We start from the raw sequence: 27,973 nt of genomic DNA on the forward strand, positions 1-27,973 counted from the left end.
AGAGCGTATATTCTCTTTTTTACTCTTTAAGATTTTATTTTTTTATATTAAATATAATTTATTGTCAAATCGGTTTCCATATAACACCCAGTGCTCATCCCAACAGGTGCCCTCCTCAATGCCCATCACTCACTTTCCCCTCTTCCCCACCCCCCATCAACCCTCAGTTTGTTCTCAGTATTTAAGAGTCTCTTATGTTTGCCTCCTTCCCTCTCTGTAACCTTTTTTTTCCCTCCTTCCCCTCCCCCATGGTCTTCTGTTAAGTTTCTCAGGATCCACATATGAGTGAAAACATATGGTATTTGTCTTTCTCTGCCTGACTTACTTCACTTAGCATAATACTCTCCAGTTCCATCCACGTTGCTACAAAAGGCCATATTTCATTCTTTCTCATTGCCAAGTAATATTCCATTGTGTATATAAACCACATCTTCTTTATCCATTCATCAGTTGATGGACATTTAGGCTCTTTCCATAATTTGGCTATTGTTGAAAGTGCTGCTATAAACATTGGGGTACAAGTGCTCCTGTGCATCAGCACTCCTGTATCCCTTGGGTAAATTCCTAGCAGTGTTATTGCTGGGTCATAGGATAGATCTGTTTTTAATTTTTGAGGAACTTCCACACTGTTTTCCAGAACGGCTGCACCAGTTTGCATTCCCACCAAGAGTGCAAGAGGGTTCCATTTCTCCACATCCTTGCCAGCATCTATAGTCTCCTGATTTATTCATTTTGGCCACTCTGACCGGCGTGAGGCGGTATCTGGGTGTGGTTTTGATTTGTATTTCCCTGATGAGGAGTGATGTTGGGAATCTTTTCATGTGTCTGTTGGCCATCTGGATGTCTTCTTTAGAAAAGTGTCTATTCATGACTTCTGCCCATTTCTTCACTGGATTATTTGTTTTTCGGGTGTGGAGTTTGGTGAGTTCTTTATAGATTTTGGATATAGAGCATGTATTCTCAACAGGAACTGTAATTGAAAATTAGCCCATGAGGGGACAAAAAAAGATCTTAATTTTTATGCATAAAGTACATAAGTGTGGTGTATTTATGATATTAAAATTTTGGGGGGCAATGAGGATAAAACCTAAAAAGTCTCTTTACTTAGAAGTAAGACAAAGATACTTGCTAATACTGGAGTTATTTAAAAATTTTTTTTAATGTTTTTTATTTTTCAGAAAGAGAGAGAGAGAGCATGAGTGGAGGGGTGGGGGAGGGCAGAGAGAGAGGGAGACACAGAATCTGAAGCAGGCTCCAGGCTCATCTGTCAGCACAGAGCCCAACGTTTGGCTCAAACTCACGAGCTGTGAGATTATGACCAGAGCCGAAGTCGGACGCTTAACTGACTGAGCCACCCAGCCACCCCAGTAATGGAGTTATTTAGCATTGTTTTGGAAGTTATATAACAAAAGCAGTCAGGCAATTAAAGTAAGTGAGACATAAATATTGAAGAGCAAACGTCCAAGTTATGATAGGATTTGAAGGTAATAAGTTTTCTGTAGAGAAAACATTAAGGAAAAGATCATTTGGAAAATGATTTCAATTGAGAGAGACTCAGTGCTCAGTAAGTTGCCTGGCTTCAAGATAAATTACATGGGCTTCTCTGTGAACAGAGCTGAACAGTTTATTGACAGTTATAAATGATTTGAATGTGTGGGAAGATTCAGTATTGTAGATAGTTTAAATGTCCTGAGATTATCTAGATAGTCAATGTAATTGATATATTTGTTCATTTAACAAATATGTGTTGAGTGTCAGTGATATCCAGGTGGATGTTCTAAATGCTGGGTGTGTAGCAGTGTATGGAAATATAAAAAACCCTTTTCTTCTGGGACTTACAGTCTGGTTAGTAGAGGTAAATAAAAGAAGCAGGAATATAGTATGTCAGGGTCATGATAATCCCATCAAAATTTTAGTAGGGTTATTTTTAGAATCTTACACAATATTTTAAAGTTCATTTGGATCAATACCTATGACAGGATGGTAAAGATAACTTGTTAAAGATTATTTGTCCTATTGAATATTTCATTAAAATAACTATGTTATAGTTACAAAATACATCAGTGGGACAAAATATAGAAGGTCTAGAAATAGTCTCAAATGAGGATTTTTGTCATTAATAAAAGTGGCATTTCAGACTAGTGGAGAAAACAATGGATTGTTCAGTGAAATGGTATTTGGTCAACTAGCTATTTAATACTCCAAAGTAGATTCCAAATGAGTTAGGTAATTAAGAAGATAAAACAACATTAAAGTACCAGAAACATGACTTTGAAAGCATGATTCTAGAAGTAGCAAAGAAAAGGTTAATAGGTTTGACATTAAAAAAGACTCAATTTCCTAAGAGCAAAGAGCACCATAAACAATGTGAAAAGACAAAGGATAAACTGGGAAAGATATTCACAGTGTATAAAGTGGACAGAGAGTTAATGTTTTTACTAGAGGTCTTAAAATCAAGGAAAATAAACCTAATAAAAAGTTGCAATCATCATTAAAATGGAATTCACCCACAATGCAGGTTGAGAGCATTTATTTTACTTTGCTTATCAAATTGCTACAGATTAAACAGATTGCTACTACCCAGTGTCCCTGGTGGAAGGGTGTGTTGATAAAGCTTTTCTGCAGGCCAGTTTGGTAATATGTACATGTTAGGATCTTAAATGCACAACTTTTGACTGGTAATTCGTCTTTGAATGTACTGTAGGGAAATAATTGGATAAATGTGCAAAAAGTTTTATAGAAAAATGTTCATTGTCATATTCATCATAGCAAAAAATTGGAAATTGTCACTTTGATTATACATCACTACAATGGAATACTAAGCAGCCTGAAAATGATGTAGATTTATATTTGCCAGTGAGGAAAGATGTCCATCTTATAGTTTATAAAAATCAGTTGCAAATGTATGCCTAAGCATGCTACAGTTTTAGAAAGCACATGTATGTATGTACATATATGTATGTACATATATGTCCTGGTTGATGAAGACAGTATTAATGCATATACCAACAGAGTGAAATGTGGCTCTGTGAAAGATGATTTCAATTTTCTTTGTACAGTTTAGAAAGAATATTTAGAAGTTTCTGTGGTGGAATGCCTGTCCTTTTAATTAGCAGAGTGGAAACAGTAAAGCTCTTTTTAAGGGAGGAGGTAGAGGGAAGATGAAGATGGGAACAGAGGCCTTGGTTTTAGGGACCCCATGTCTGCCATGCCTTGTTGCCCTTCTCAGGGGGCCTGCAGGTGAGTGGAACCCGAGTATTGGCTCTGTTGGGACCTGCTACATGTGGGGTTGTCCCCTGCTGACCAAGCTCTGGATGCCATCCTCATGGCATCATGAAGTTTTGTGCCAGCATTTCTGGCAAAGACTTTATGGAGCTCTTTATTCACATCTGCAGCACCGTATCAAAGCCGGAGAGAGTCTGTGTGCTGCTCCACATGTGCCAGCACAAGTGTGCTTCAGGCCTGATGACTGCAGCGTCACCTGTGATGCTAGAGTGTGGTGTGAGGTGAGGTGGGAGACTTCTTCCACTGGTTTCACATGAAAGGTGTTTCAGAGGAGTTTAATGAGATTTATTTAGAGCTGCTATCTGAGCATTTGTTCAGAGCGGTGAGAAGCGCAGGGAATGCCTCTGCCCTGAAGCCCCAGTTGACCAATAAGTGGCTCCCCCACCTCGCCATGGCTGTGGAGCTGCCATTGCCCACAGGATGGACTCTTGTTGTGGTACACAGTCGATTGATCGCCTGTGAGGTTGCTTCCCAGAATGGTGTTGGAAGATTTCCTGGAGCCCAGTGTGCAGGCCCATGATGTTAGTGTTTATCTTCCTGCTTTGAAGACTCTGAAGAGCACTATAGAAAGGCTAGCAAACTTGGGTGATCAAGTGCTGGTTGAAGCAAATCTAAATGGCAAAATGAACTTGAGGGTACAAACTGATGTGTCTATTAAAAGTTATTTTAACAATTTTGGAAAATCCTTCCAAGTCTGCTCAGGATATGCCTCAAGATAGAAACCCTGAGAATATGTTGCAAGTACTAGTGGAAAGTAGGAAGCTTCTGTAGTTTTTCGAGGGATAGCAAAATAAATCCTACAATAGCCTTATGCAATATTTTGAGCAATACTCTTCTTCATCTTGTTTTTGGTTCATGAAGATGTCTCTTTTCAGTATTTTATTTTTGCTTATAAAAATTCAAGCGTCCTGTATTTTTTTTTTTTCTTTTTAAAGCTTATGGTCTTTTCAAAACTGAAACAGACCCTGAGTTAATTGGGTTGCAAGTCTGCACTCTCACTGACCTATATAGAATGTACATTTTGTTCAGCCCTTCTTCCTTTACAAAGCTTTTATTAAAAAAGTCATTGGTGAAAGAATTGGATAGTTCATTTTTTATGTTTCTTGACTTTTATCAGTTTTTTTCATACTTTTTAAGATGCCAACAAGAAAAAGATTTTCTATTTTAACTCTTTTTAACAAAAAGGATTGTAACAAAATAAATAAAAACTTTGAATCCTGAAACATTGGATCAGTTTTTATTATAAAATGCTACCATGTGAAATGGGAACTTCATTCTTTTAAAGCAAGTATAATTTTCTGAGGGAGTTTTCTTAGCTTGATATGATACCTGAAAGGTATTTAGCATTTGTGCGTATTACATAGTTTTTATTAAGCTGTTTTTTGGTCAAAGTATGTATTAATGTATATTCATAGTTTTAGATTTATCATCTACAAAGCTTGAGTTGGTTATTAGGCTCACTAATAGTGCATCTTATTCACTGTGATTCAAGGAAATGGTCAGTTTATGTTTACTAAGATATTTCTTATGGGTAACTTTTATATAAACCTAGTTTTCATTTTTTTCCCCATAGTATTACATTATTCTAATAGAAAATGATTCTTAATGTTTCAATATTTTGAGAAGAGGAAGGAGGAGTTATAAAGGACTACTACAGTGATTAGAGGGAAGGTTTATATTCTTTCATATTAAATTTTACTTTTTTAATGGCTTATGCAATAAGACAAGTCTTTAACTTGGCAGCCTTTATTTTTGCAGACTCAGTGAACTCCCATGGCTACATTTTAATCACTAATGAATAATTTCCTACTAGATTTGGTGATAAAATGCTTAAATTTGCTAATTTATTTTGTTTTGCTGATTTGTAAATTCCATTCATGCTGTTGTGGAAAGAACACAGAAACATGAGACCTAGGCAAGTCACTTGAACTCTGGCTCTTTAAGATCTTTCAGTTTGAGCAGATTCCGTTTCAGTCCTCTGAGGGTTTCAATGTAAGAAGATTAAATAGTTGTTTTAAAAATTATTTCAAACGTAGTATCTTAAAATTATTAACATAACTTTCAGAATTATGGCTTAAGTTTTTTTCTAATTTATGAATTAAACACAGTTGCTTGGTGAATATTTTAAAGCTTTTTAAATGAAAGATGAAAATGTAAAACAAATACTTTAACTCAGTGAGAAAATTATAAGATATGCACTTTTTTTTTTTCTGTGCATAACACAGAAATGACTTCTCATACTTGTTTCTAGTATCTTTTCCAATTTTTTTTCCTTTGGTTTATTAATTGAGAATTTTCAAGCTGTAGTAAAAGTCTGCCTTTTTACCTCTCCTTCCTTCCCTCCGTCTGTCTCTCTGTCTCTCCCTCTCTCCCTCTATCTTTTCCTGTGCCTCTTTTCTCTGTATTTAATAAAACCAGGAAAATGAAAAAAAAACCTATTCTTTGTTTTGGAAAATACATATTTGTGCACTTTAATCTAAGGTAAATTATTATGATGGTTAACTTTTAATAATTCATTAACAGAAAGTATCTATAAAAGTTTTGTAGCCTAGTCTTTGTAATGTAACTTTTGAAAACGGAGAGGTGTAATTTATTCCTCTACTCAACCTACAGGTATGTTGCTATTAAAGAAAAATTAAAAGACCATCTCATACTGTAACATCTAAATATAAGGTCTTAAAAATTCAGATTCTTTCAATGGTCTAGTAAAAAATGTTTATAATGAATACAAACATTTTAAAATAACATGTTTTTATTATAGTTTAGTTGTGAAAAGTCAGGCACTGCCAGTTTCTAGTCTTACAATTATTAATTGAATTTAAAAGCCTGGTCCAATGAGTAAAGTTCTTACAGAATCATCCTTAGGGATGATCTCATCTACCCACCTTATTTATAGATAAGAAAACAGTTTCAGAGGGCATAAAAGTAAGGGCTTTTAATTTTCTTTTCTTTTTTAATGTTTATTTTTGAGACAGAGACAGAGACAGCATGAGCAAGGGAAGGTCAGAGAGAGAGGCACAGAATCTGAAGCAGGCTCCAGGCTCAGCTATCAGCACAGAGCCCGAGGCGGGGTTCGAACCCACAAACCCTGAGATGGTGACTTGAGCCAAAGTCCTATGCAGCATTGACTGAGCCACCCAGATGCCCCAGGGCTTTTATCCGTTATTGCCATTGTTAATGCCAGGACCCATTTTAAAACCCTGATCTACAAACTATGTATGTTAAGTATTTGAGCTTGGTCTATTATGGCTTAGTTTAGAGACTTAACAGATTGGATATACTTTTGTTTATCAAAATAAATCTAGATTGCCTTGTGACTCTATTACTTATCTGAAAAGATAAAATTTAAATGAAAAAAGTCCAAAACATTTTAAAAGCTGTTGTCTGTTGTCCTTGTGTGAAGATATCCTTTGTTCTTGCAGGTAGGAAGGGGTTTATCTGCCAGAAAACGGTAATTCTCTGGAAGACCAATACACATTAAAAAATCAAGGCATCAAGTTTAGAAATTATTTCAGCTTCTGTTTCTGTATTTTAGAGAAACACTACTAAGAAGCAGGAAAACACTTAGGCTTTTATGTTTCACTGTATCTTTAGAAAATAAATCATTGATGAAATGTGTAAGGTTAATACTATATTATTTTAATTAAATGAGGTTTATGACAAGGCAAAGCCAAATTTTTGTTAACCTGTTTAGTATATTTGCATAAGAAAGACCTTAGGACAGATTTTCAAAGACTACTGGTATTGCATTTGGAAATCTTTGTGAGGAAAATTTGTAGATACTTAATGACAAGTACAGATGAGAATTTTCCTTTAAAAATGTCTCTGTTAGTCTGGCATGGGTTTTGAAACGGAAAATGTTTGGAGATGAATCCTGTTTTTTAAGGCTTAGACTCTTCCCTCATAGTGATAAGAAATTATTTATTTGTGACACTAAACAAAACATTATAATGTAGGATATTTCTAATTTGGGGCAGGTTGAAAAGAGATCTCTTTCTATAATTCATTTTACAAATAATTACTGAGTGCATACTCAGTGGTGGGCATTGTTTTATGTGTTTTGGACCTTGTAGAGTAAAAAGTAGATATTCTTATATTACTAAATTAAATGCCTAAATGGTCTTCCTGAGATAATGGTTTGCCCATGTTTGGGGACATGTAAGTAATGTTTCATGGTAAGGAAATACCATTAATTTTTACATATGAGCCAGTATAATGAATGCTGGATTTTCAGCTGCCTCTGATTTGAATGTCTGGAACACAGCTGTACTCCTCAATCATAAATAAGAAAATAGATCATACTTTTTGATTCATTATCATTACTAGTGGCCCAGACATTACCTATTGTTACCAGACATTACTTTGTTTTACTTGGACAAACTTTGAGGTTAACATAGTTAAGATTATGATCCTCTATATATAAATGCTCTCAAAATGGATTTGAAATACTGGAAGTAAATCGGCAACTACTTCTTAGTAGTGTTTCTCTGTTTGTTTGTTTGTTGGAGTGGGGAGGGTTTCTTTTTTTTTTTTTCTTTTTCTTTTTTTAAACTAGAGTTTCTCTAATTTCAATTCTTTTTCACACCAGAATGAGCAGTAACTCAGTCACATAGGAAGCAACTAAGGTTCTCAGAATGTGGGCTATCAGATAGAAAAATGACCTCATAGTATGCAGTGTGGTATAAAGGAAAGAGTGATATTAGACTCCTAGGAGCCAGGAAACCAAGGATATGGTCTGTTTTATAAGTACTTAGATGTGTGACCTTGAAATAATTATTTAACATCTTTGGGTTGCAATTTCTTCAGATGACAGGTCTAGGCATTAATTGGATCAAGTCTCTTGGCTTTGATTCTGTTGAGTACTGACATGTCCTACTGATAATCACCACCACCATGTGAAGGGTAGCTGACAGTCTAATATTTTATTACCTTTTCAGTAATATTCTGAATGTTTTCATCCTACTGTTTTTCTGGAAATAAAGATTGTAAGATATTTCTGCTTAAATATTCTTTAGATTCTGAAAGTAATCAGTTGAAGCCACATGCTTATCTGTTTTATAGTCTAATACTAAAGACAGGGATTAATACTATAAAGATAATTAAACCACCACTCAACAGTGGTCTAATTTTCCATGCCAATTGAACAAAGCATTTTCCTTTGTCCAGAACTGTAGACATTAATCAGTGAGGCAGCTTAATTACCCACTCTTTCCTTAGTGTTTGTTTTCCCTGCAGTGTTATGGTATCTTTGGGAACAATATAATTTCTGTTAATTAAAGCAGTTGTCAGAACTTTGTGTTGAAATACGTCTATGCTTTCTTGAAAAATTTTATTAATATATGTTAGCTTACTAAATTTCAGGCTTAACGATTTATAATAGTTTTCAAGCACATTCTCAAAACAAGCTTTATACTCTTTTGTACATGCTTAGAAACATGTTTAAAGAGATAGTACTATATGACCCATTAAAAGAATATTTATTTTTGAAATTTTTATAATTTTAGTGTATTTACTAAATATAGTTAAATATATGGGACTTGGTAAATATTCTTTTTTTAACCAAACATTAGTTTTAGCATGTCTTTTGTTTAGTAGTTGTTTATTCATTGCTTATTTGTGCATTTTGCTAATGTGAATATGCAAGTAAATATTTATCTGTTGACTAACAGTGGACCTTGTACATTGATTAGTAGGAGAATAATAATTTGATTTAGTTTTGCTTTATTTTAAAATATTAACAAAGCATTATTGAGAACTTTTTATTTTGATACAAGTTCAAACTTACAGAAAACTTAAAAAAAATAGTAAAAGTAACTCACTCCTGTAAACTTATAAGAAAATACAGTGGTGGGGTGCTTAGGTGGCTCAGTCAGTTAAGAGTCCAGTCTCAGCATAGGTCTTGATCTTAGGGTCTTGAGTTTATGCCCCATGTTGGGTTCCATGTTGGGCATGGAGCCCATATAAGGAAAAAAAAATATGGTAAATAACAACTGTAAGCTCTTTAGCTAGAGTGACCAATTGTTTACTTTTCTTTTTTTCTCAAGTTTTTATTTAAATTCCTGCTGGTTAACATACAGTGTAGTATTAACTTCAGGTGAAGAATTTAGTGATTCAGCACTTCCATACAACACGTTGTTCTCATCACAAGTGCCATTCTCATCACAAGTGCCCTCCTTAATCCCCGTTACCTATTTAACCCAACCCCCACTTTTGATATATTTACTTTTTGTCCCATTTATTTTTATTATTCTGTCAGTCTGTCAGTATGTATTTCTTTAACTCATTTGAAAATATGGTGCAAACAACATTTTTTCCCTACATACTTCAGTAGGTAACTAAGAACAAAGACATTCTCTTACATTACCACAATACATTTATCAAAGTGAGAATTTAATAATAATACCATACTATGTAAATGGCAGTTCCAATTCAGATGGTGATAATTTGTCCAATTTTGTACTTTATAGAAGGTATTTTTTTCCTCTTCTAGAATCCATCCAGGATCGTGCAGTATATTTAGTTGTAATGTGTCTTTTCTCTCTGTCTTTTTTTTAAAATATTTTATTTATTTTTGAGAGAGAGTGCAAGCAGGGGAGGGGCAGAGAAGGGGGTGGGGCAGAGGATCCTAAGTGGGCTCTGTGCTGACAGCAGTGAGCCAGACATGGGGCTTGATCTCACCTAACATGAGATCATTAACAGATGCTCAACTGACTGAGCCACCCAGGCATCTCTAGTTGTACTGTCTCATTATTGTCCTTTAATATAGAATAGTTCTTCAGCTTTTCTTTGTTTTTATTGACCTTGACATTTTCAAAGAGTACAGACCAATGATTTTATAGAATGTCTGTGAATTTAGGTTGTCTGATGATTGGTTTTGGGTTATGCATTTTTAGCAGGACTATCACAGAAGTGATGTCAGATTCTTCCCAGTGTAATACATCAACGACATGATGTTTGTCTCAACATTGGTGATTTTAATTTGGATCACTTGGTTAACGTGATAGGTGTCAGATCTTTTGTAAAATTACTGTTTTTCCCTTTGTAGGTAATTTGTAGAGAGATGCTTTGAGACTATGTAAATATCCATTTTTTTAAGCCAAACACTAGTTTTAGCATCCATTGGTAATTAATAATTGCATCATAACTTTCTTATTTATTGGTTAACATTCTGTAGTAAGGAGAGTTTTCTTCTCTATTTTTTTTACTGGTTTATGTTAATAGGATGGTCTTGCATATTTTCTTATATAATAGATTACAATGCATTGCTATCATTAATTTTTTGATGTCCAAATGTCTCAGATTTGGGTAATGGGAGCCCCTTCGGTGAGTACTTCCCTACTGATGTAACAAAATGATTTAGGTTTATCTTGTAGTTGTCCTGCTTTGGCCCTGGAATCAGCAGTTTCTCCCAAGGATTCTGGTTCCCTTTATTGGATGATGGTACTTAGAAGTTAGGTATGCTCATTGCCACTTATGTAATATTACGTGTAGCCTCTCTCATTGTGTACAGAGCTAGGAAACACACACTTACAATCTATTGGATACATACATCTGCCTATCTGTGTATCTGTCCATCATATATGTCATATATATGTTTATTAAAAACTCTGAGTTCATCTTTTATAAAGAGGATTTTCAGAGTTTTTGCTCATTTTTTTAAAAATCAGGTTACTTAAGTTGAAAAATTATGTTTTTGATATAAAGTCCTTTGTCAGATAAATCTATTGAGAATATTTTCTGCCAGTGTATGGTTGCCTATTTATTTTCTTTTGACGAGAAAGTTTCAATTTTGATGAAGTCTAAAAATATCAGGTTTTTCAATGTATGGTTATTGTTTGCCATGTTGGAGAAGAACTCTATGTGTAGAGATGCCCTCTTATTTTATCTTCTTTATTGTTTATAATTTTATGTTTAGATGTGATCCATCTTGAATTAATTTTTTTAAATTTTTTTTTTCAACGTTTATTTATTTTTGGGACAGAGAGAGACAGAGCATGAACGGGGGAAGGGCAGAGAGAGAGGGAGACACAGAATCGGAAACAGGCTCCAGGCTCTGAGCCATCAGCCCAGAGCCCGACGCAGGGCTCGAACTCCCGGACCGCGAGATCGTGACCTGGCTGAAGTCGGACGCTTAACCGACTGCGCCACCCAGGCGCCCCTTGAATTAATTTTTGTAAGTGGTGTGAGTCTACATTTATATTCTTTTTCCCCCCTATGTGGAAACTGAATTATTTCAATACCATTTGATGAAAATGTTTTTATTTCCCTTGAATTGTTTTGTTGTGTTGTCAAAAATCAACGGGTTATATAAGCATGGGTCCATTTCTGAACTCTGTTCTTCTCATTCATTAGGTTATCCTTATGCCAGCAACTCACTGTCTTGATTACTGTAGATTCATAATAAGTCTTTAAATCATGTTCTGTAAGAGTTAAAAAAAAGTTAAAAAACTTTTCCCCTCCTAAAACTGTTTTGGCTATTGTAGGTTCTTTGAAGATCTGTAGGAATTTTAGCATCAGCTTGCTAGTTTCTTTACATAAGCTTGTATAACTTACTCTTCCATTTGGGGAGAATTGATATTTCAATAACATTGAATTATCTGGCCCATAGACTGTATAGTTCTTCACTTATTTAGTTCTTTTTTTGCCTTCTCTGTTATATTTTAAAGTTTTCAAGAAGTCTTGTATGTTGTTTTTATTAAATGTATGTTTTAAGTATTTTGGTTTTTATAATGATATTCTTAAACAGAACTTTTAAAAATTTGACTGTAATTGTTTCCCACTAGAATTTAAAGTAGATACTTTTTGTATATTAACCATGAATAATGATATCTTGCTAAATTCAGTTATTAGTACTATTAGTTGCTTAGTAGATTCCTTAGGATTTTCTATATAAACAATCATGACATCTGCAAATGGAAATACTTCCTTTGCAATTATTATGCCGCTTATTTCTTTAGCCTTATTGTCTTATAGCACTGGCTAGGACCTCTAGAACATTGTTATATAGACAAAATGAGTGAGACATTTTTCCTTTATTTACTGGTCTGAGAGGAAAAGCACTGTATATTTCATCATTAAGTGTAATGTTAGGTGATCCCTCCCACCCCGTTTTCCTTTATTAAGAGGTCCTTTCTATTTCTAGTTTGTTGAGGTTTTTAAATCATGAATAGGTATTGAATTTTGTCAATGATTTCTACATCTTTTTAGATAAATACATGGTTTTTCTTTTTACTTTAATGTGATTTACAGTGATTGAGTTTTGAAAGGGAAACTGCCTTTGCACAGCAGAGTTTATAAACCCCACATGGTCATGATGTCTTCCCACAGCTTCTGTTTTCTGAAATAATTCATGTAGGCTTGGTATTATTTCTTCCTTAAATGTTTGATAGCTTTTATCAGTGAAACCACTAGGTCAGGAGTTTTTTTTTCCTTTCTTTCTTCTTTTTTTAATGTTTATTTTTCAGAGAAAGAGAGTGAGTAGAGGAGGGGCAGAGAGAGAAGGAGACACAGAATTTGAAACAGGCTTCAGGCTTGGTATTATTTTTCCTTAAATCTTTGATAGTTTTTATCAGTGAAACCACTAGGTCTGGAGTTTTCTTTTCTTTTTTTTTTCTTCTTCTTTTTTTAATGTTTATTTTTGAGAGGAAAGAGAATGAGTAGGGGAGGGGCAGAGAGAGAGAGGGTGACACAGAATTTGAAACAGGCTTCAGGTTCTGAGCTGTCAGCACAGAGCCCAGCTTGGGGCTCTAACTCACAAACTGCGAGATCATTACCTGAGCCAAAGTTGTATTCTTCACTGACTGAGCCACCCAGGTGCACTTCTGGGGTTTTCTTTATAGGAAAGTTTTTGATGATGAATTTGTAGCAGGATTCTTACACAGAGAGACAGGACACTGAACCTTTTCTGTCCAGGAAGCAACTTCACTCATTGTGCTGGCATGGGCTCACTGGGTTTGTACCCAAAACACTGAGCCCCTAGTGCAATGGGGGTTTTCCTTTTGTACAAGTTTTGCTCCTTTGTCTCCCATATATAGTAACATTCAAAGTCTGAATGGATGGTCTTTGTTGCAGAGTTGTGAGGAATGTTGCATACCTGCACGTAGCCAGGTCGCCTTCCCTTGGCTTTAGGTTTTCACGATATTCCTTAGGGAGGGACTCTACCACATTACCCCTATTGATGCTCGGACCCCTTACTTTGGGTCAAAGAGCATCATCTTGGTTAGGGGTTTATACTTCCATAACATCATCACATGCATGGCTGTTTTCTTTTTGACCATTATGTCAGTGAGGCTGGAGACAGACTGCATAACCAGGGGAGCTAGGGAAGGTAGGATTAAGCAAGGTCACCAAATTACGAGAATAATACCTATGAGGATTTTGAATCCCCTAAGAGTTGAAAACCATCCTCCAAATAACTCCCTGGGGTCCCAACCTTTCCAGGTCTGGACTGGGACATGAGCAACCTTTCTCATTCGATTTATCGCCTCTATGACTTTTCCTTCATCATCTATCTGTAGGCAGCAGTTGCTCAGGTTAAAATTTCCACAAACTCCTCCCTCCGAAGCAAGCAAATAATCTAACGTCAAGCAATTTTAATAGATAACATTGCTCATTTTAGTTTGCTGCATGACTAGTAAGTTAAGAACTCTGGCAGTTTCATTGGTTATAATTTGTACAACTGCTTGCAGTCTGATTATGCGGTTTAGCATGCAGATGGGAGTGCATTAGTCCCAGGATCCATCTTCTGCCCAGGTGACAGGGCCATAATATTGGATTATACACTTGGGAGGCCATTCATTATCTTTCCAGTTGCCAATTGGTAGGGCATGTTGTTTCCTTTGAGTCTCCCTGTCCCCATACACTTGGATTCCCAAATGTTCCCCTCTGGCAAGTGGGATTAGGAAGAAAGATGAACAAATATTTCCCAGCACACATGATCCTGACCAGCCTGAGGGAAGTGTTGTGTAGTCTGTTCTTCCACATATCCAGTATAGTCCACCTGGGGCCCACCATTTGATGACTGTGTCGACAATGTCCCAGGCCTCTTGGAGATGAGAGAAGTTGGACAAGGGGTGGGGATCTGGCTCAACGTGATCTGGGGTTCCCCACCATTGGGTTTCCTGAGTTATAAAATCTTTGGCCTAGGTAGGCATGTTAAGCTTCCAACAGAGATGGTGAACTTCCTTTCCCCCTGGGCAAGGCAGGTTTTTTTTTTTTTTTCCAGTAATTGAGGTTTTGAGGAGCCAAACCCCAGTAGTAGGGTTGGGGCATTCTGTTCCATTATAAGGTTATCAGGGATCTAATTCTCTAGCCTCCTATGGCCATTGATCCCTCATGTTGGTTCCCTCGCATACATAACAAGAAGAGATCTTTAGAGTTTGGGCTATAGTCTCTGCTAGGGCTAGAAATAGATTTTTCATTGTGACAGACAGGAGGAGGACCCTTCTCCATTTCTTCATAAAAGGAATGAAAGACCTGGTGAGTTGTGGCCTTATGTGTGACAATAACTCTCTTAAAATACGACACTGTTCCTGTGTCTGTGCCCCGTCCATGGATATATATCCCCATCTGCCAGCTACCGTTCCATCAGGGGTCTCCCAGGTTAAGAGTAGTAAAATTAACTGGATTACAGGTCCCCAACTGACAATTTGGTGTAGTCACTCCCTTCTGAAAGAATGCTGTCGTGCCTTCTTTTTTCCCAAGTAGTCCATGGAACACAGCTCCTGCTAGGGCATAAAAACTCAGGTGTATAGGCACCAAAACCATTTTCCTCACACACGTGTTTGTCATTGAGTCAGTATTCCTGCTCCTAATCTAAGCCTCTGCATGGTATAGCAAGAGTCCTTGGGCCCTCTATGACAAGTGCCCACTTTTTTCATATGACATGCCTCTGGGCCAATACCTATAACCACACATATGTCAAACAGCATTGACACTTGTCGTTTTGGGTTAATAATTTGTGTTTAGCTGACCAAGGCCCCCTACTCTTGGTAGGATCGGACTTCTAAACAATCTTCACTGGGGGAGTGTTGTGGGTCAAAGCAAGTATATTGACTCTCCCATTGGCAGATAGAATATGTGGTCTTATTATGTCTGCAGGTCCCCAGGACTTTTCCTTGGCATAAGAAGTGAGTATGGTATAGTAAGGTCCAAGTGACTCCCTGGCCTGACTTGGTTATGTGAATACATGGGTCACATGATGAGGAATCTAGGTCTACAGAAAGGGTCCAGATTAGAAGCAGCCGATACCAATGAAGCATCCTATCCACAAAAGGAAGGTGAGTGCTAGCAGAAATCTCTCACCATACTGCCATCTGGCCAGGGCGGCCTCTGCCAATCCTGTGGCAAAAAGTAGAGCAAGAATCACAGTGATGGCAAGACACAAGGGGTGACAGCTCTTCACAGTAAGGGAACAGATATAGAAAATAGGGACAGTCTATCTGTTCCACCAGACCATTGATTTCTCAAGCTTCTGCTGTGTGTAGATTAGTCAGCGTCCGGAGTGACTGTCCCCAGTCACTGCAGGGCTGCAGTCTCCCAGAGCCTCTGGAGTTGCACATTGCTTCTTCCATATGGTCAGCTTGCATGGCATTGATGAATCAGCTCCCAGTTTCAAGATGCTGGCTTAATTTTGCTATGGTGAATCCAGAGACCCACCTCGGTTATCTTTACTTCAGTAGGGGTGGACGGAATGACAGTGAACGGGCCCCTTCAGAGGGATTTTAGGGGTTGGACATTCTACTTCTTCACCCATACAGCATCTCCTGGTTCAAAGGGGTGAGCCTCTGTGGTCAGACTCACAGGTAATCACTCCCTAACCCAGTGGTGTAAGATGGTTAGGGTAGAGCCAAGGGTCTGTATCTCTTGCCTTAGGGTTAGATTGCCTATCTCATTTAGGTCCCCCCCTTATGCCCTTAATAATTGGGAAAGGGCACCCATAAAGATTTCATAAGGGGAGAACCCCATCTGCTTAGTGGTGCTATACCTGATTCTTACTTAACAAGGCATTTGGCAACACCTGGTCCCAGTGTAGGTGGGTTTCCTGGCATAGTTTACTTAATTGTAGCTTCAGGGTTCGGTTCATTCATTCTACCTTCCTGGAGCTCTGGGGTTGGTATGCCATGTGTAACTTCGAGGTGATCTTTAACCCCTTTGCCACCAGCCACACCACATCAGCCATGAACGCTGGCCTATTATCTGATCCCATAGTGATAGGGGTCCCAAATCAAGCAATGATTTTTTTTCTTTAAATATGAAATTTATTGTCAAGTTGGTTTCCATACAACACCCAGGGCTCATTTCAACAGGTGCCCTCCTCAGTACCCATCACCCACCCTCCCCTCCCTCCCAGCCCCCATTAACGCTCACTTTGTTCACCGTTTTTAATAGTCTCTTATGTTTTGGCTCCCTCCCTCTCTAACCTCTTTTTTTTTTTTTTTTTCCTTCCCCTCCCCCATGGTCTTCTGTTAAGTTTCTCGGGATCCACATAAGAGTGAAAACATATGGTATCTGTCTTTCTCTGTATGACTTGTTTCACTTAGCATAACACTCTCCAGTTCCATCCACGTTGCTACAAAGGGCCATATTTCATTCTTTCTCATTGCCACGTAGTACTCCATTGTGTATATAAACCACAATTTCTTTATCCATTCATCAGTTGATGGACATTTAGGCTCTTTCCATAATTTGACTATTGTTGAAAGTGCTGCTATAAACATTGGGGTACATGTGCCCCTACGTATCAGCACTGCTGTATCCCTTGGGTAAATTCCTAGCAGTGCTATTGCTGGATCACAGGGTAGATCTGTTTTTAATTTTTTGAGGAACCTCCACACTGGTTTTCCAGAGCAGCTGTACCAGTTTGGATTCCCACCAACAGTGCAAGAGGGTTCCCGTTTATCCACATCCTCGCCAGCATCTATAGTCTGATTTGTTCATTTTCGCCACTCTGACTGGCATGAGGTGGTATCTCAGTGTGGTTTTGATTTATATTTCCCTGATGAGGAGTGATGTTGAGCATCTTTTCATGTGCCTGTTGGCCATCTGGATGTCTTCTTTAGAGAAGTGTGTATTTATGTTTTCTGCCCATTTCTTCACTGGATTATTTGTTTTTCAGGTATGGAGTTTGGTGAGCTCTTTATAGATTTTGGATACTAGCCCTTTGTCCAATATGTCATTTGCAAATATCTTTTCCCATTCTGTTAGTTGCCTTTTAGTTTTGTTGATTGTTTCCTTGGCAGTGCAGAAGCTTTTTATCTTTATGAGGTCCAATAGTTCATTTTTGCTTTTAATTCCCTTGCCTTTGTGGATGTGTCAAGTAAGAAATTGCTGCAGCTCAGGTCAGAGAAGTTTTGTCCTGCTTTCTCCTCTAGGGTTTTGATGGTTTCCTGTCTCACATTCAGGTCCTTTATCCATTTTGAGTTTATTTTTGTGAATGGTGTAAGAAAGGGGTCTCGTTTCATCCTTCTGCATGTTGCTGATCTACACATCTATCATTTCACGTATTTACCCTTTTTTGTTTTATTTATTTGGTGAAAATACTTCAGCTCTATTCTCTCAGCAAATTTGTTATATACAATATGGTGTTACCAGGTAGTCACTATTAGATCCTTAGACTTTATTTGTAACTGAAAGTTTGTATCCTTTTATTGGCTTTTCCCCATTTCCCTTACTCTACAACCCCTGACAGTCATCATTCTACTGTTTCTATGAGTTAGCCTTAAAAAAAAAAAGTTTTTATTTTTTACTTATTTTTTTAGGTTCCACATTTTTTTAGTGATACCATGTAATATTTGTCTTTCTCTGAATGGCTTATTTCACTAAGCGTAATGTTCTCTAGTTTTATCCATCTTACACAAATGACAAGATTCCCTTCTTTTTAAAGGCTAAATAATAATCCATTGTATGTGTATGTTACATTTTCTTTTATTCATTCATCCATCCATTGACATTTATGTTGTTTCCATATCTTGGCTATTGTGAATAATGAATGCTGCAGTAAACATGAGAATACATATATCTCCCTGAGATAATGATTTTATTTCATTAGGCTATATATTCAGAAGTGGGGTTGCTGCATCATATGAAAGTTTCTTAAAAATTTTTTTTCTTCATTAAACATTGTTTTAATGGGTTTCAAAATTTCTGCAGATTTTTGGTCAAGTTGTTTCCATCAAAAAATACTGAATTTCGAGGTGCCTGGGTGGCTCAGTGGGTGAAGTTGTGTGACTTAGGCTCAGGTCATGATTTCATGGCTCATGCCTTTGAGTCCCGCATCAGGCTGTCTGCTGTCAACACAGAGCCTGCTTTGGATCCTCTGTCTCCCACTGTCTGCTCCTCCCCCTCCCGCCCCCCCCCCTTCCCTGTCTCTCTCAAAAATAAATATTAAAAATTTTTTTTCTTTTAGTACTGAATTTAAGGGGCGCCTGGAGTGGTTCAGTTGGTTAAATGTCCAACTCTTGATTTTGGCTCAGGCCATGATCTCATGGTTTATGAGATGGAGCATCGTGTTGGGCTCTGCACTGTCAGTATAAACTCTCTCTCTCTCTTCCTCTCAAAATAAATAATGAAAACATTAAAAAAAATAATGAATTTAAAAACTAATAATTTAAAACTGCCATATATACACACTGCCCCCACCCACATGCCAAATGGTTCAGATTATTCTCCTTTCCTTCTTAAGGTTTTCTCTGCATTATTATTGTTAACTAGTCTTTTACTATTAAACTTAAATGAATTGAGACAAATAGTACTGAGACTGTTCTTCCACCACTGATTAAGATTGGGGTGGCAGGTATTAGGGATAATATCCATTTAGGTTTCTGACCTTTCTGAGAAGATTTGGTGACCTTGCCTGCTCCAGCAGTCTTCTTGTCCATGCTTTGATGACACCCACAGCAACTGTCTGTCATGTCATGAACAGCAACATGACCCCTAAGAGGATAGTCAGAGGAGCCCTCAACACATGTGAACCTGCCAGGAACCATATCAACAATGACAGGATCCCCATTTCAAGAGTAACTTCTGGCTACTTTTCAAAATGATGATCAGTCTTTTCTCTCATCTCAGCAAACTTGCAAGCACAGGCACAAACCAGCATTGATTTGGCCTGGAGGGCTTAGGTTAATCACTTGAGCCATGAAGCCAGTAGCTTCTGTTGGTGGGTCATTTTGCTGTTACCAGCCATGTTACCTCGATCAACATCTCTGGCAGACAAATTCTTTACATTGAAGCCCACATTGTCCCTAGGAAGAGCTTCACTCAAGAGTCAGTTGTAATGTTGACTGGAACAAAGGTGACCATCATGCTGGGTTTGAGAGTCTTCCCTCAGCCCAAAGACACAGAACCAATACCACCAATTTCGTAGATGTCCTGGAGGAGGGTCAGATGCAAGGGTTTGTCAGTTGGATGAGTTGGGTGTAGGATACAATTTAGAGCTTCAAGCAGCATTGCTCCACTGTCATTACCATCTTTAAGAATTATTTTCCATCTCTTGAACCAAGGCATGTTGTTCTCATTCCAACCAGAAATTGGCACAAATGCTACTGTGTCAGGGTTGTAGCCAATTTTCTTAATGTAGGTGCTGACTTACTTAATTTCCTCATATCTCTTTTGGCTGTAGAGTGGCTTAATGGTATCCATTTTGTTAATACCAATAATTAGTTGTTTCAGACTCAGTGTGTAAGCCAGAGGGACATGCTCATGTGTCTTCCTGTTGCGGGATCATTTGAGAGAGTCTCCAAGGATCCTTGAGACATTTCATGGTGCAACTTAGTAAGTTCATTCAAGTAGCATGGGGATAGGACCTGTGGACAGAAAGAGTTGTACTTTTGCTGTATGAGGCTAGAGCTTATATGCTTAGGGATCGTGGGGGAGGGGACACGGAGGGAGTATTAGATCATAAATGTTTTCTTCGAATTTCTACTTGTAAAACTACTTTCGCAAGATTTCTTGGGTGCTTAATTGTAGGTGAGATTTACAAGCATTCATTATACCTTTTAAGAATATAGCAACAAGCATGTATTTGATCCTTATCAGAACTATGCAGGTTAGAGGTCAGCATTCTGGGCTAAAGATGAACATTTTTCTGCTTCTATCCCTCATCATTCCCATTCTTGAAGACACTTGCTTCAAATTCATAAACACCATCAACAGCAACCAGGACAGCATAGTCTGACGTGTGCCTATAATCATATATTTATATATCTACACATACATATATATTTATATTTATCAAGTCTCTGTGTGTTGGGGCACCAATGATGGTCACATAACACTTGCTGGTCTCAAATTTCCACAGAGATATCAGTGGTGATACCATACTCACATTCAGCTTTCAGTTCATCCAAGATCCAGGCATACTTGAAGGTGCTCTTTCTCATCTCAGCAGGTTTCTTCTCAAATATCGTAATGGTTCTTATATTGATCCCACCACATTTTAGATAAGATTGCCAAGGGTGGTAAACGTGCCCAAATCTACGTGTCTAATGATAATGGTGTTGGATTGAGCCTTTTCCTTATCCATTTTGGCTTAGATTTAGCAGTGGTTTCATGACACCCTCTGTTCTGGTGGCAAACCTATTGTGAAAAACTATTTTTAATTTCTTGAGGACCCTCCTTGCTATTTTCCATAGTGGCTGTACCAATTTCCATTTCCACCAGCAGTATATAAGTGCTTTGTCTACAGCTAACGTTGTTAATCTCTTTTTTATTAGAAGAATTTTTTTAAATGTTTATTTTTGAGAGAGTAAGCAGGGAATGGCATGAGAGAGGGAGAGAGAGAATCCCAAGCAGGCTCCATGCTGTCAGCACAGAGACCAGTGCGAGGCTGGAACTAATGAACTGTGAGATCATGACCTGAGCTACAATCAAGAGTTAGACGCCCAACTGAGTGAGCCACCCAGGTGCCCCAAGAATTTTTTAAGTTTAAGAGAATGACAGAAAGAGAAAGAGAATCCCAAACAGGTTCCACATTGTCAGCACAGAGCCTGATGCGGGGCTCGAACCCATGAACATATCAGCTCATCAACTTCAGCTCAGGTCATGATCTCACTGCTCGTGAGTTCGAGCCCTACGTTGGGCTCTGTGCTGACAACTCAGAGCCCGGAGCCTGCTTTCAATTCTGTCTCCTCTCTCTGCCCCTCCCCCACTCACACTCTGTCTCTTTCTCTCAAAAATAAATAAACGTTAAAAATAAACCTTCATTTTTGACTTTTTTTTCCCTTTTCAGCACTTTAAGGATGTTCCATTTGTCTTTTGGCTAGTTTTTCTGATTGGAAATTATCATCATACAGTCATTCTTATTTATCAGTGTTATTGTGTCACTGTTATTCACATCTGCTTTTAAGATTGTATCTTTGATTTTTAGCAGTTTGACTTCAGTGTGTCTTGGTGCAATTTTCTTTATATTTATCTTGCCTAGGGATTGCTGGACTTCGTAGGTATCTAGAAAATAACAGTTTTCAATAAATTTGGGAAAATTTCACCCATTGTTTTCTTGAAGTATTGTTTTCTGCCCCATTTTCTCTCCTCTCTCCTTCTGAGACTTCACTCATACCAGTGTTCGATATTTTCCATACGTCCCTGGTCCATAGGTTCCTTTTCTTTTTCCTCTTCTTTATATTATATAGTTTCTATTGATCTATGGTCATGTTCGTTGTTTCTTCAACTATCTTTTGTTCAACTCATCAGTGTATTTTTCATTTCATATATTGTACCTAGAATTTCCATTTCAGTTTTGCTATTTTGAATATCCATACATTCATTCATTATGATAATATGTTCTTTAATAGCTTATTTGTTATAAACTCTTTCAGATTCTTGTTTACTAATTTGGATTTGGCTCATTTTGTTTCTATTGTCTGCTTTGTTACTTGACTAGGGGCTATGTATTTTTCACTTTTTTTAAATGGGTCCAGTCATTTTTATTGTATCCTAGGTATGTGGATAATACATTTTAAAGACTTTGGATTCTTTTGTATTCTTCTGAAGAGCATTGGCTTTTTAAAAATTTTTCATTAAAGAATATTTTTTAATAGACATTGTTAATTTGATTAGATTCAGATTTCAAAATCTTGTCTCTCCTGTAGTGGGCAGCAATTGAAATCACTGCTTCTTTCATTCTTTAAGCTGTTGCTGTCTACTGTGCTATTTGGAGTCTCTCACATACAGTTCAGGGTTCAGCCCAGGGTTTCAGTAATGTTTTTTCTGCCTCTGTGGCTCCATCTGCTCCAGGACTTTGTTCCTCTCTTTCTAGTTATTGTTGGCTCAAAGCTCCATCCTCCTACTCCTCAAGCCATAGGACTGTGGCTTTATGATTTTGTTTAGCTCCCTGTGCTAGTAAACTGTGAAGTTCTCTCAGATGAAAACTGAGTATCTAATATCTGTGTGTATTGAGTGATTTTGAAATTCTCTGAAATATCCTAGCAAAATACTATAAACTTTGTATGCCTCTTTAAACTTACCTGAAGATTTTTTTTAATGTTTACTTATTAATTTTGAGAGAGCAAGAGCACACACACACACACACACACACACACACACACACACACATTCGGTGGTGGGGGACGGGGGCATGGAGGAGCAGAGAGAGATAGAGGCAGAGAAACCCAGGCAGGCTCCATGCTCAGTGCAGAGCCCAACCTGAGGCTTGATCTGCCAACAGTGAGATCATGACCTGAGCTGAAATCAAGAGTCAGAAACTTAATCGATTGAGCCACCCAGATACCCCCTGAAGAAATTTTTTGTTATCTTTTTTTTTAACATTTTTTTTAATTAAAAAAATACGTTAGTTAATATATAGTGTATTAATGATTTCAAAAATAGAATTTAGTTATTCATCACTTACATGTAACACCAAATGTTCATCCCAACAAATGCCCTCCTTCATGGTAATCGCCCATTTAGCTCATCCTGCCACACAACACCCCTCAAGCAAACCTCAGTTTGTTCTCTCTACTTAAGAGTCCCTTATGGTTTGTCTCCCTCTCTGTTTTTATCTTATTTTTCCTTCCCTTCCCCTCTGTTTTATTTTTTTAAGTTCCACATATGAGTGAAATCATATGATATTTATCTTTCTCTGATGGACTTATTTCACTTAGCATAATATACTCTGGTTCATCCATGTTGTTGCAAATGGCAGGATTTCATTCTTCTTGATTGCTGACTAATATTTCACTATATGTATACACACTACATCTTCATTATCCAATTATTAGTCGATGTACATTTGGGCTCTTTCCATACTCTGGCTATTGTTGATAGTGCTGCCATAAACACTGGGGTGCATGTGCCCCTTCGAATCAGCAGTCCTGTGTCTGTTGGGTAAATACCTGAGTCATAGGTAGTTCTATTTTTACGTTTTTGAGGAACCTCCATACTGTTTTCTAGAGTGGTTGTACCAGTTTGCTTTCCCACCAGCAGTGTGAAAGGGTTCCTCTTTCTCTGCATCCTCGCCAACATCAATTATCACCTGAGTTGTTAATTTTAGCCATTCTGACAGGTGTGTGGTAGTATCTCATTGTGGTTTTGATTTGTATTTCCCTGATGATGAGTGATGTTGGACATCTTTTCATGTATCTGCTAGCCATCTGGATGTCTTCTTTGAAAAAGTGTCTATTCATGTTTTATGCCCATTTGTTCACTTGATTATTTGTTTTTTGGGGTGTTGAGTTTGAAAAGTTCTTTATAGATTTTGGATACTAACCCTTTAACTGATATGTCATTTGCAAATATCTTCTCCCATTCTGTTGGTTGCCTTTAGTTTTGCTGATTGTTTACTGTGCAGAAACTTTTTACCTTGATGAGGCCCCAATAGTTCATTTTGCTTTTGTTTCTTGCCTCTGGAGACATATCAACTAAGAACTTGCTGCGGTCGAGGTCAAAGAGGTTGTTGCCTGTTTTCTCTTCTAGGATTTTGATGGCTTCCTGTCTTACATTTAGGTCTTTCATCCATTTTGAGTTTATTTTTTTGTATGGTATAAGAAAGTGGTCCAGGTTCATTCTTCTGCATGTTGCTGTCCAGTTTTCCCAACACCATTTGCTGAAGAGACTGACTTTTTTCCATTGGATATTCTTTCTTGCTTTGTCAAAGATTAGTTGGCCATACATTGGAACATTTCTGGTTTCTCTATTCTGTTCCACTGATCTATGTGTCTGTTTTTGTGCCAGTACTATCCTGTCTTAATGATTACTGCTTTGTAATACAACTTGGAAGTCCAGAGTTGTGATGTCTCCAGCTTTGGTTTTCTTTTTCAGGATTGCTTTGGCTATTCAGGCTCTTTTCTGGTTCCATACAAATTTTAGAATCGTTTATTTAGCTCTGTGAAGACTGCTGGTGTTATTTTGATAGAGATTGCATTGAATGTGCTGATTGTTTTGGGTAGTATCGACATTTTAACAATATTTTTTCTTCCAATCCATGAGTATGGAATTTTCTCCACTTTCTTGTGTCTTCTAATTCAGTTTCTTTCATAAGCTTTGTATAGATTTGAGTTTATAGATTTTCACCTCTTTTGTTAGGCTTATTCCTAGGTATTTTATGGTGGTTGGTGCAATTTTAAATGGAATCAATTTCTTGATTTCTCTTTCTGTTGCTTTATTATTGGTGTATAGAAATGCAATCAATTTCTGTATGTTGTTTTTATGTCCTTCGACTTTGCTGAATCCATGTATCAGTTCTAGCAGTTTGTTGATGTAGTGGAGTATCATGTCATCTGCGAAGAGTGAAAGTTTGACTTCCTCCTTGCCGAATTGGATGCCTTTTATTTTTTTTAATTTATTTGTATTTATTATTATTAGTATCATTATTATTATTGTTACTATTTTTTTTTTTTTGTCTGATTGCTGAGGCTAGGACTTCCAACACTATGTTGATTAACAGTGGTGAGAGTGGGCATCACTGTCTTGTTCTTGGCCTTAGAGGGAAAGCTCAGTTTTTTCCCAATGAGGATGATATTAGTTGTGAATTTTTCATACATGGCCTTCATGATTTTGAAGTATGTTCCTTCTCTCCCTACTTTCTTGAGGGTTTTTATAAAGAAAGAATGCTGTATTTTGTCATGCTTTCTCTGCATCTGTTGAGAGTATCATGAGGTTCTTATCCTTTCTTTTTTTAATGTGATGTATCACATTGATTGATTTGCAGATATTGAACCAGCCCTGCATCCCAGGAATAAATCCCATTTAATTGTGGTGAATAATTCTTTTAATGTATTGTTGGATCCCATTTGCTAGTATCTTGTTAAGAATTTTTGCATCCATGTTCATCAGGGAAATTGGTCTGTAGTTCACCTTTTTTGTAGGGTCTTTGGTTTTGGAATCAAGGTAATGCTGGACTCGTAGAATCAGTTTGGAAGTTTTCCTTCCGTTTATATTTTTTGGAACAACCTCAAAAGAGTAGGTGTTAACTCTTCTTTGAATGTTTGGTAGAATTCCCCTGAAAAGTCATCTAGCCCTGGACTGTTGTTTGTTGGGAGATTTTTGATTACTGATGCAATTTCTTTACTGGTTATGGGTCTGTTCAAATTTTCTATTTCTTTCTGTTTCAGTTTCGGTAGTTTATATGTTTCTAGGAATTTGTTAATTTCTTCCAGATTGTCATTTCTTCCAGATTTGTTCATTTCTTCCAGAATTTTTCAGTGTATAATTGTTCATAATATTCTCTTATTGTTTGTTTTTCTGCAGTGTTTGTTGTGATCTCCTCTTTCTTTCTTATTTATTTGGGTACTTTTTTTTTTTATCAGTCTGACTGGGGGTTTACCAATTTTATTAATTTTTTCAAAGAACCAACTCCTGGTTTCATTGTTCTGTTGTTTTAATATCTGTATCATTGATTTCTGCTCTGAGGTCTATTATTTTCCTTCTTGTGCTGGTTTTGGGCTTTATTTGCTGGGTTTTTTTTTTTTCCCCCAGCTGTTTTAGGTATAAGGTTAGGTTGTGAATTTGAGACCTTTCTTGCTTCTTCAGGAAGACCTGGATTGCTATATACTTCCCTCTTATGCCTGCCTTTGCTGCATCCCAGAAGTTTTAGATTGTCGTGTGTTCATTTTCATTGGCTTCCATGTACTTTTTAATTTCCTCTTTAGTTTCGTGGTTAACCCATTCGTTCTTTAGTAGGATGTTCTTTAATCTCCAAGTATTCATGGTCTTTCTTGTGGTTGATTTCCAGTTTCATAACATTATGGTCTCAAAATATGCAAGGTATGATCTTGATCTTTTTGTACTTGTTGAGCATTGATTTATAACCTAGTATGTGATCTATTCTGGAGAATGTTTCATGTGCACTCAAGAAAAATGTGTGTTCTGCTGCTTTAGGATGAAATGTTCTGAATATATCTGTTAAGTTCATCTGGTCCAGTGTATCATTCAAAACCATTCTTTCCTTATTGATTTTCCGCTTACATGATCTGTCCATTGTTGTAAGTGGGGTGTTGAAGTCCCCTACTATTATGGTATTATTATCAATGAGTTTTTTTTATGTTTGTGATTAATTGACTTACATATTTGGGTTCTTTCATGTTGGAGGCCTAAATAACTTACAATTGTTAGATCTTTTTGGTGGATAGACCTCTTAATTATGATAGAATGCCCTTCTTCATCTCTTGTTGCAGTCTTTATTTTAAAATTTAGATTGTCTGATGTAATCCGGCTTTCTTTTGATGACCATTGTCATGATAGATGGTTCTCCATCCCCTTATTTCAATCTGCTGGTGTCTTTAGGTGTCCTAGTTCCTTTCCATTTCCATACAATTTCCTGATCAGCTTGTCAATTTCTGCAAAAAAGCCAGCTGAGAATTTAATAGGGATTGAATTTTATTTACAGATCAAGTTGAGTATTGTCATCTTAACAGTATTAAGCCTTCCTGTCCATGTCTTTCCATTTATTTAGCTTTTGAATCTTTTTCAATTTTGTCTTGTGATTTTCAAAGTACTAGTTTTGCATTTTTGTAGAATGTATTACTGAGTATTTTATTCTTTGTGAAGGTGTTGTATACAAGTGTCCTTTAAACTTTTAAAAGATTTTTGCATGGATATACCTAATATACATGTCTCTATACCCAATAGGTATATAGACTATGTTTCTATACCCAATAGGTTATATAGACTATGTATCTATACTTTACCCCTTGTATTTCTTCTCTTCTATTTTAATTCCAGTGTTCCACTGATACCATGAAACATTCAGAAAACATTCAGAATTTATGTGATTTCTTTCAGCAGTCATATGATATGTTTATTTTGTGAGATATGTATGAGAAGCATTGGTTGTATAGAGTTGGTTAAACATCTTGTGTTTTCAAAGAGGAGATGTAAACATGATATCTAAGATTTAACACAGTGAATATTAGAATTATGTATCAGAAGCATTGTAGAGGATCAGGGAGACTATTTTAGATTGACCTTGAAATATTGGTAAGAGTTTAGCAAACTTGGAAAGACTTTCTATTTAGTCAAAATAAGATAAATCATGAAGGCATAAAAGTTCTTGACAGTTCATAAAGGGTGAATGGGCTTATATAGTTAGTATCAAATGAAGGAAATGATTGAGAGTGAAGTAGGAAATACAGAATAATTGTGACAGGTTTTAATAAAATGGTAAGGATTTTGTGGCACTGGAGATTTCTGAGTAGTGGAGTATCGTGGAAGATTTTTTTAAATCTGGGATGATGTTGATTAGATCTGTATTTTA

General features: G+C 36.9%; 2 protein-coding genes across 3 annotated transcripts in view; both read left to right on the plus strand.

Annotated features, from left to right (window-relative positions):
• Positions 1-27,973, plus strand: part of EXOC2 (exocyst complex component 2) — a 283,378-nt gene that overhangs the window by 22,206 nt on the left and 233,199 nt on the right. Inside the window, exon 1 of one of the 2 annotated variants that reach the window (XM_003985860.5) lies at positions 11,399-11,458. The exons of the other annotated variant lie outside the window; for it this stretch is intronic. The gene's annotated coding sequence lies outside the window, so the exon portion shown is untranslated. Of the gene's footprint in view, positions 1-11,398; positions 11,459-27,973 lie in introns of those variants that run through there. 2 annotated transcript variants of the gene reach the window in all.
• On the plus strand, positions 1,241-9,875 carry HUS1B (HUS1 checkpoint clamp component B). Its single transcript, XM_045057198.1, is given in 7 exon segments — positions 1,241-3,429; positions 3,432-3,512; positions 3,515-3,730; positions 3,732-3,965; positions 3,967-4,068; positions 4,070-4,132; positions 4,134-9,875. Coding segments are annotated over 7 exon segments (918 nt in total). The 5' UTR covers positions 1,241-3,333; the 3' UTR covers positions 4,260-9,875.

This window comes from Felis catus, chromosome B2 (genome assembly GCF_018350175.1).
Source record: "Felis catus isolate Fca126 chromosome B2, F.catus_Fca126_mat1.0, whole genome shotgun sequence".
NCBI classification, from domain to species: Eukaryota; Metazoa; Chordata; class Mammalia; order Carnivora; family Felidae; genus Felis; species Felis catus.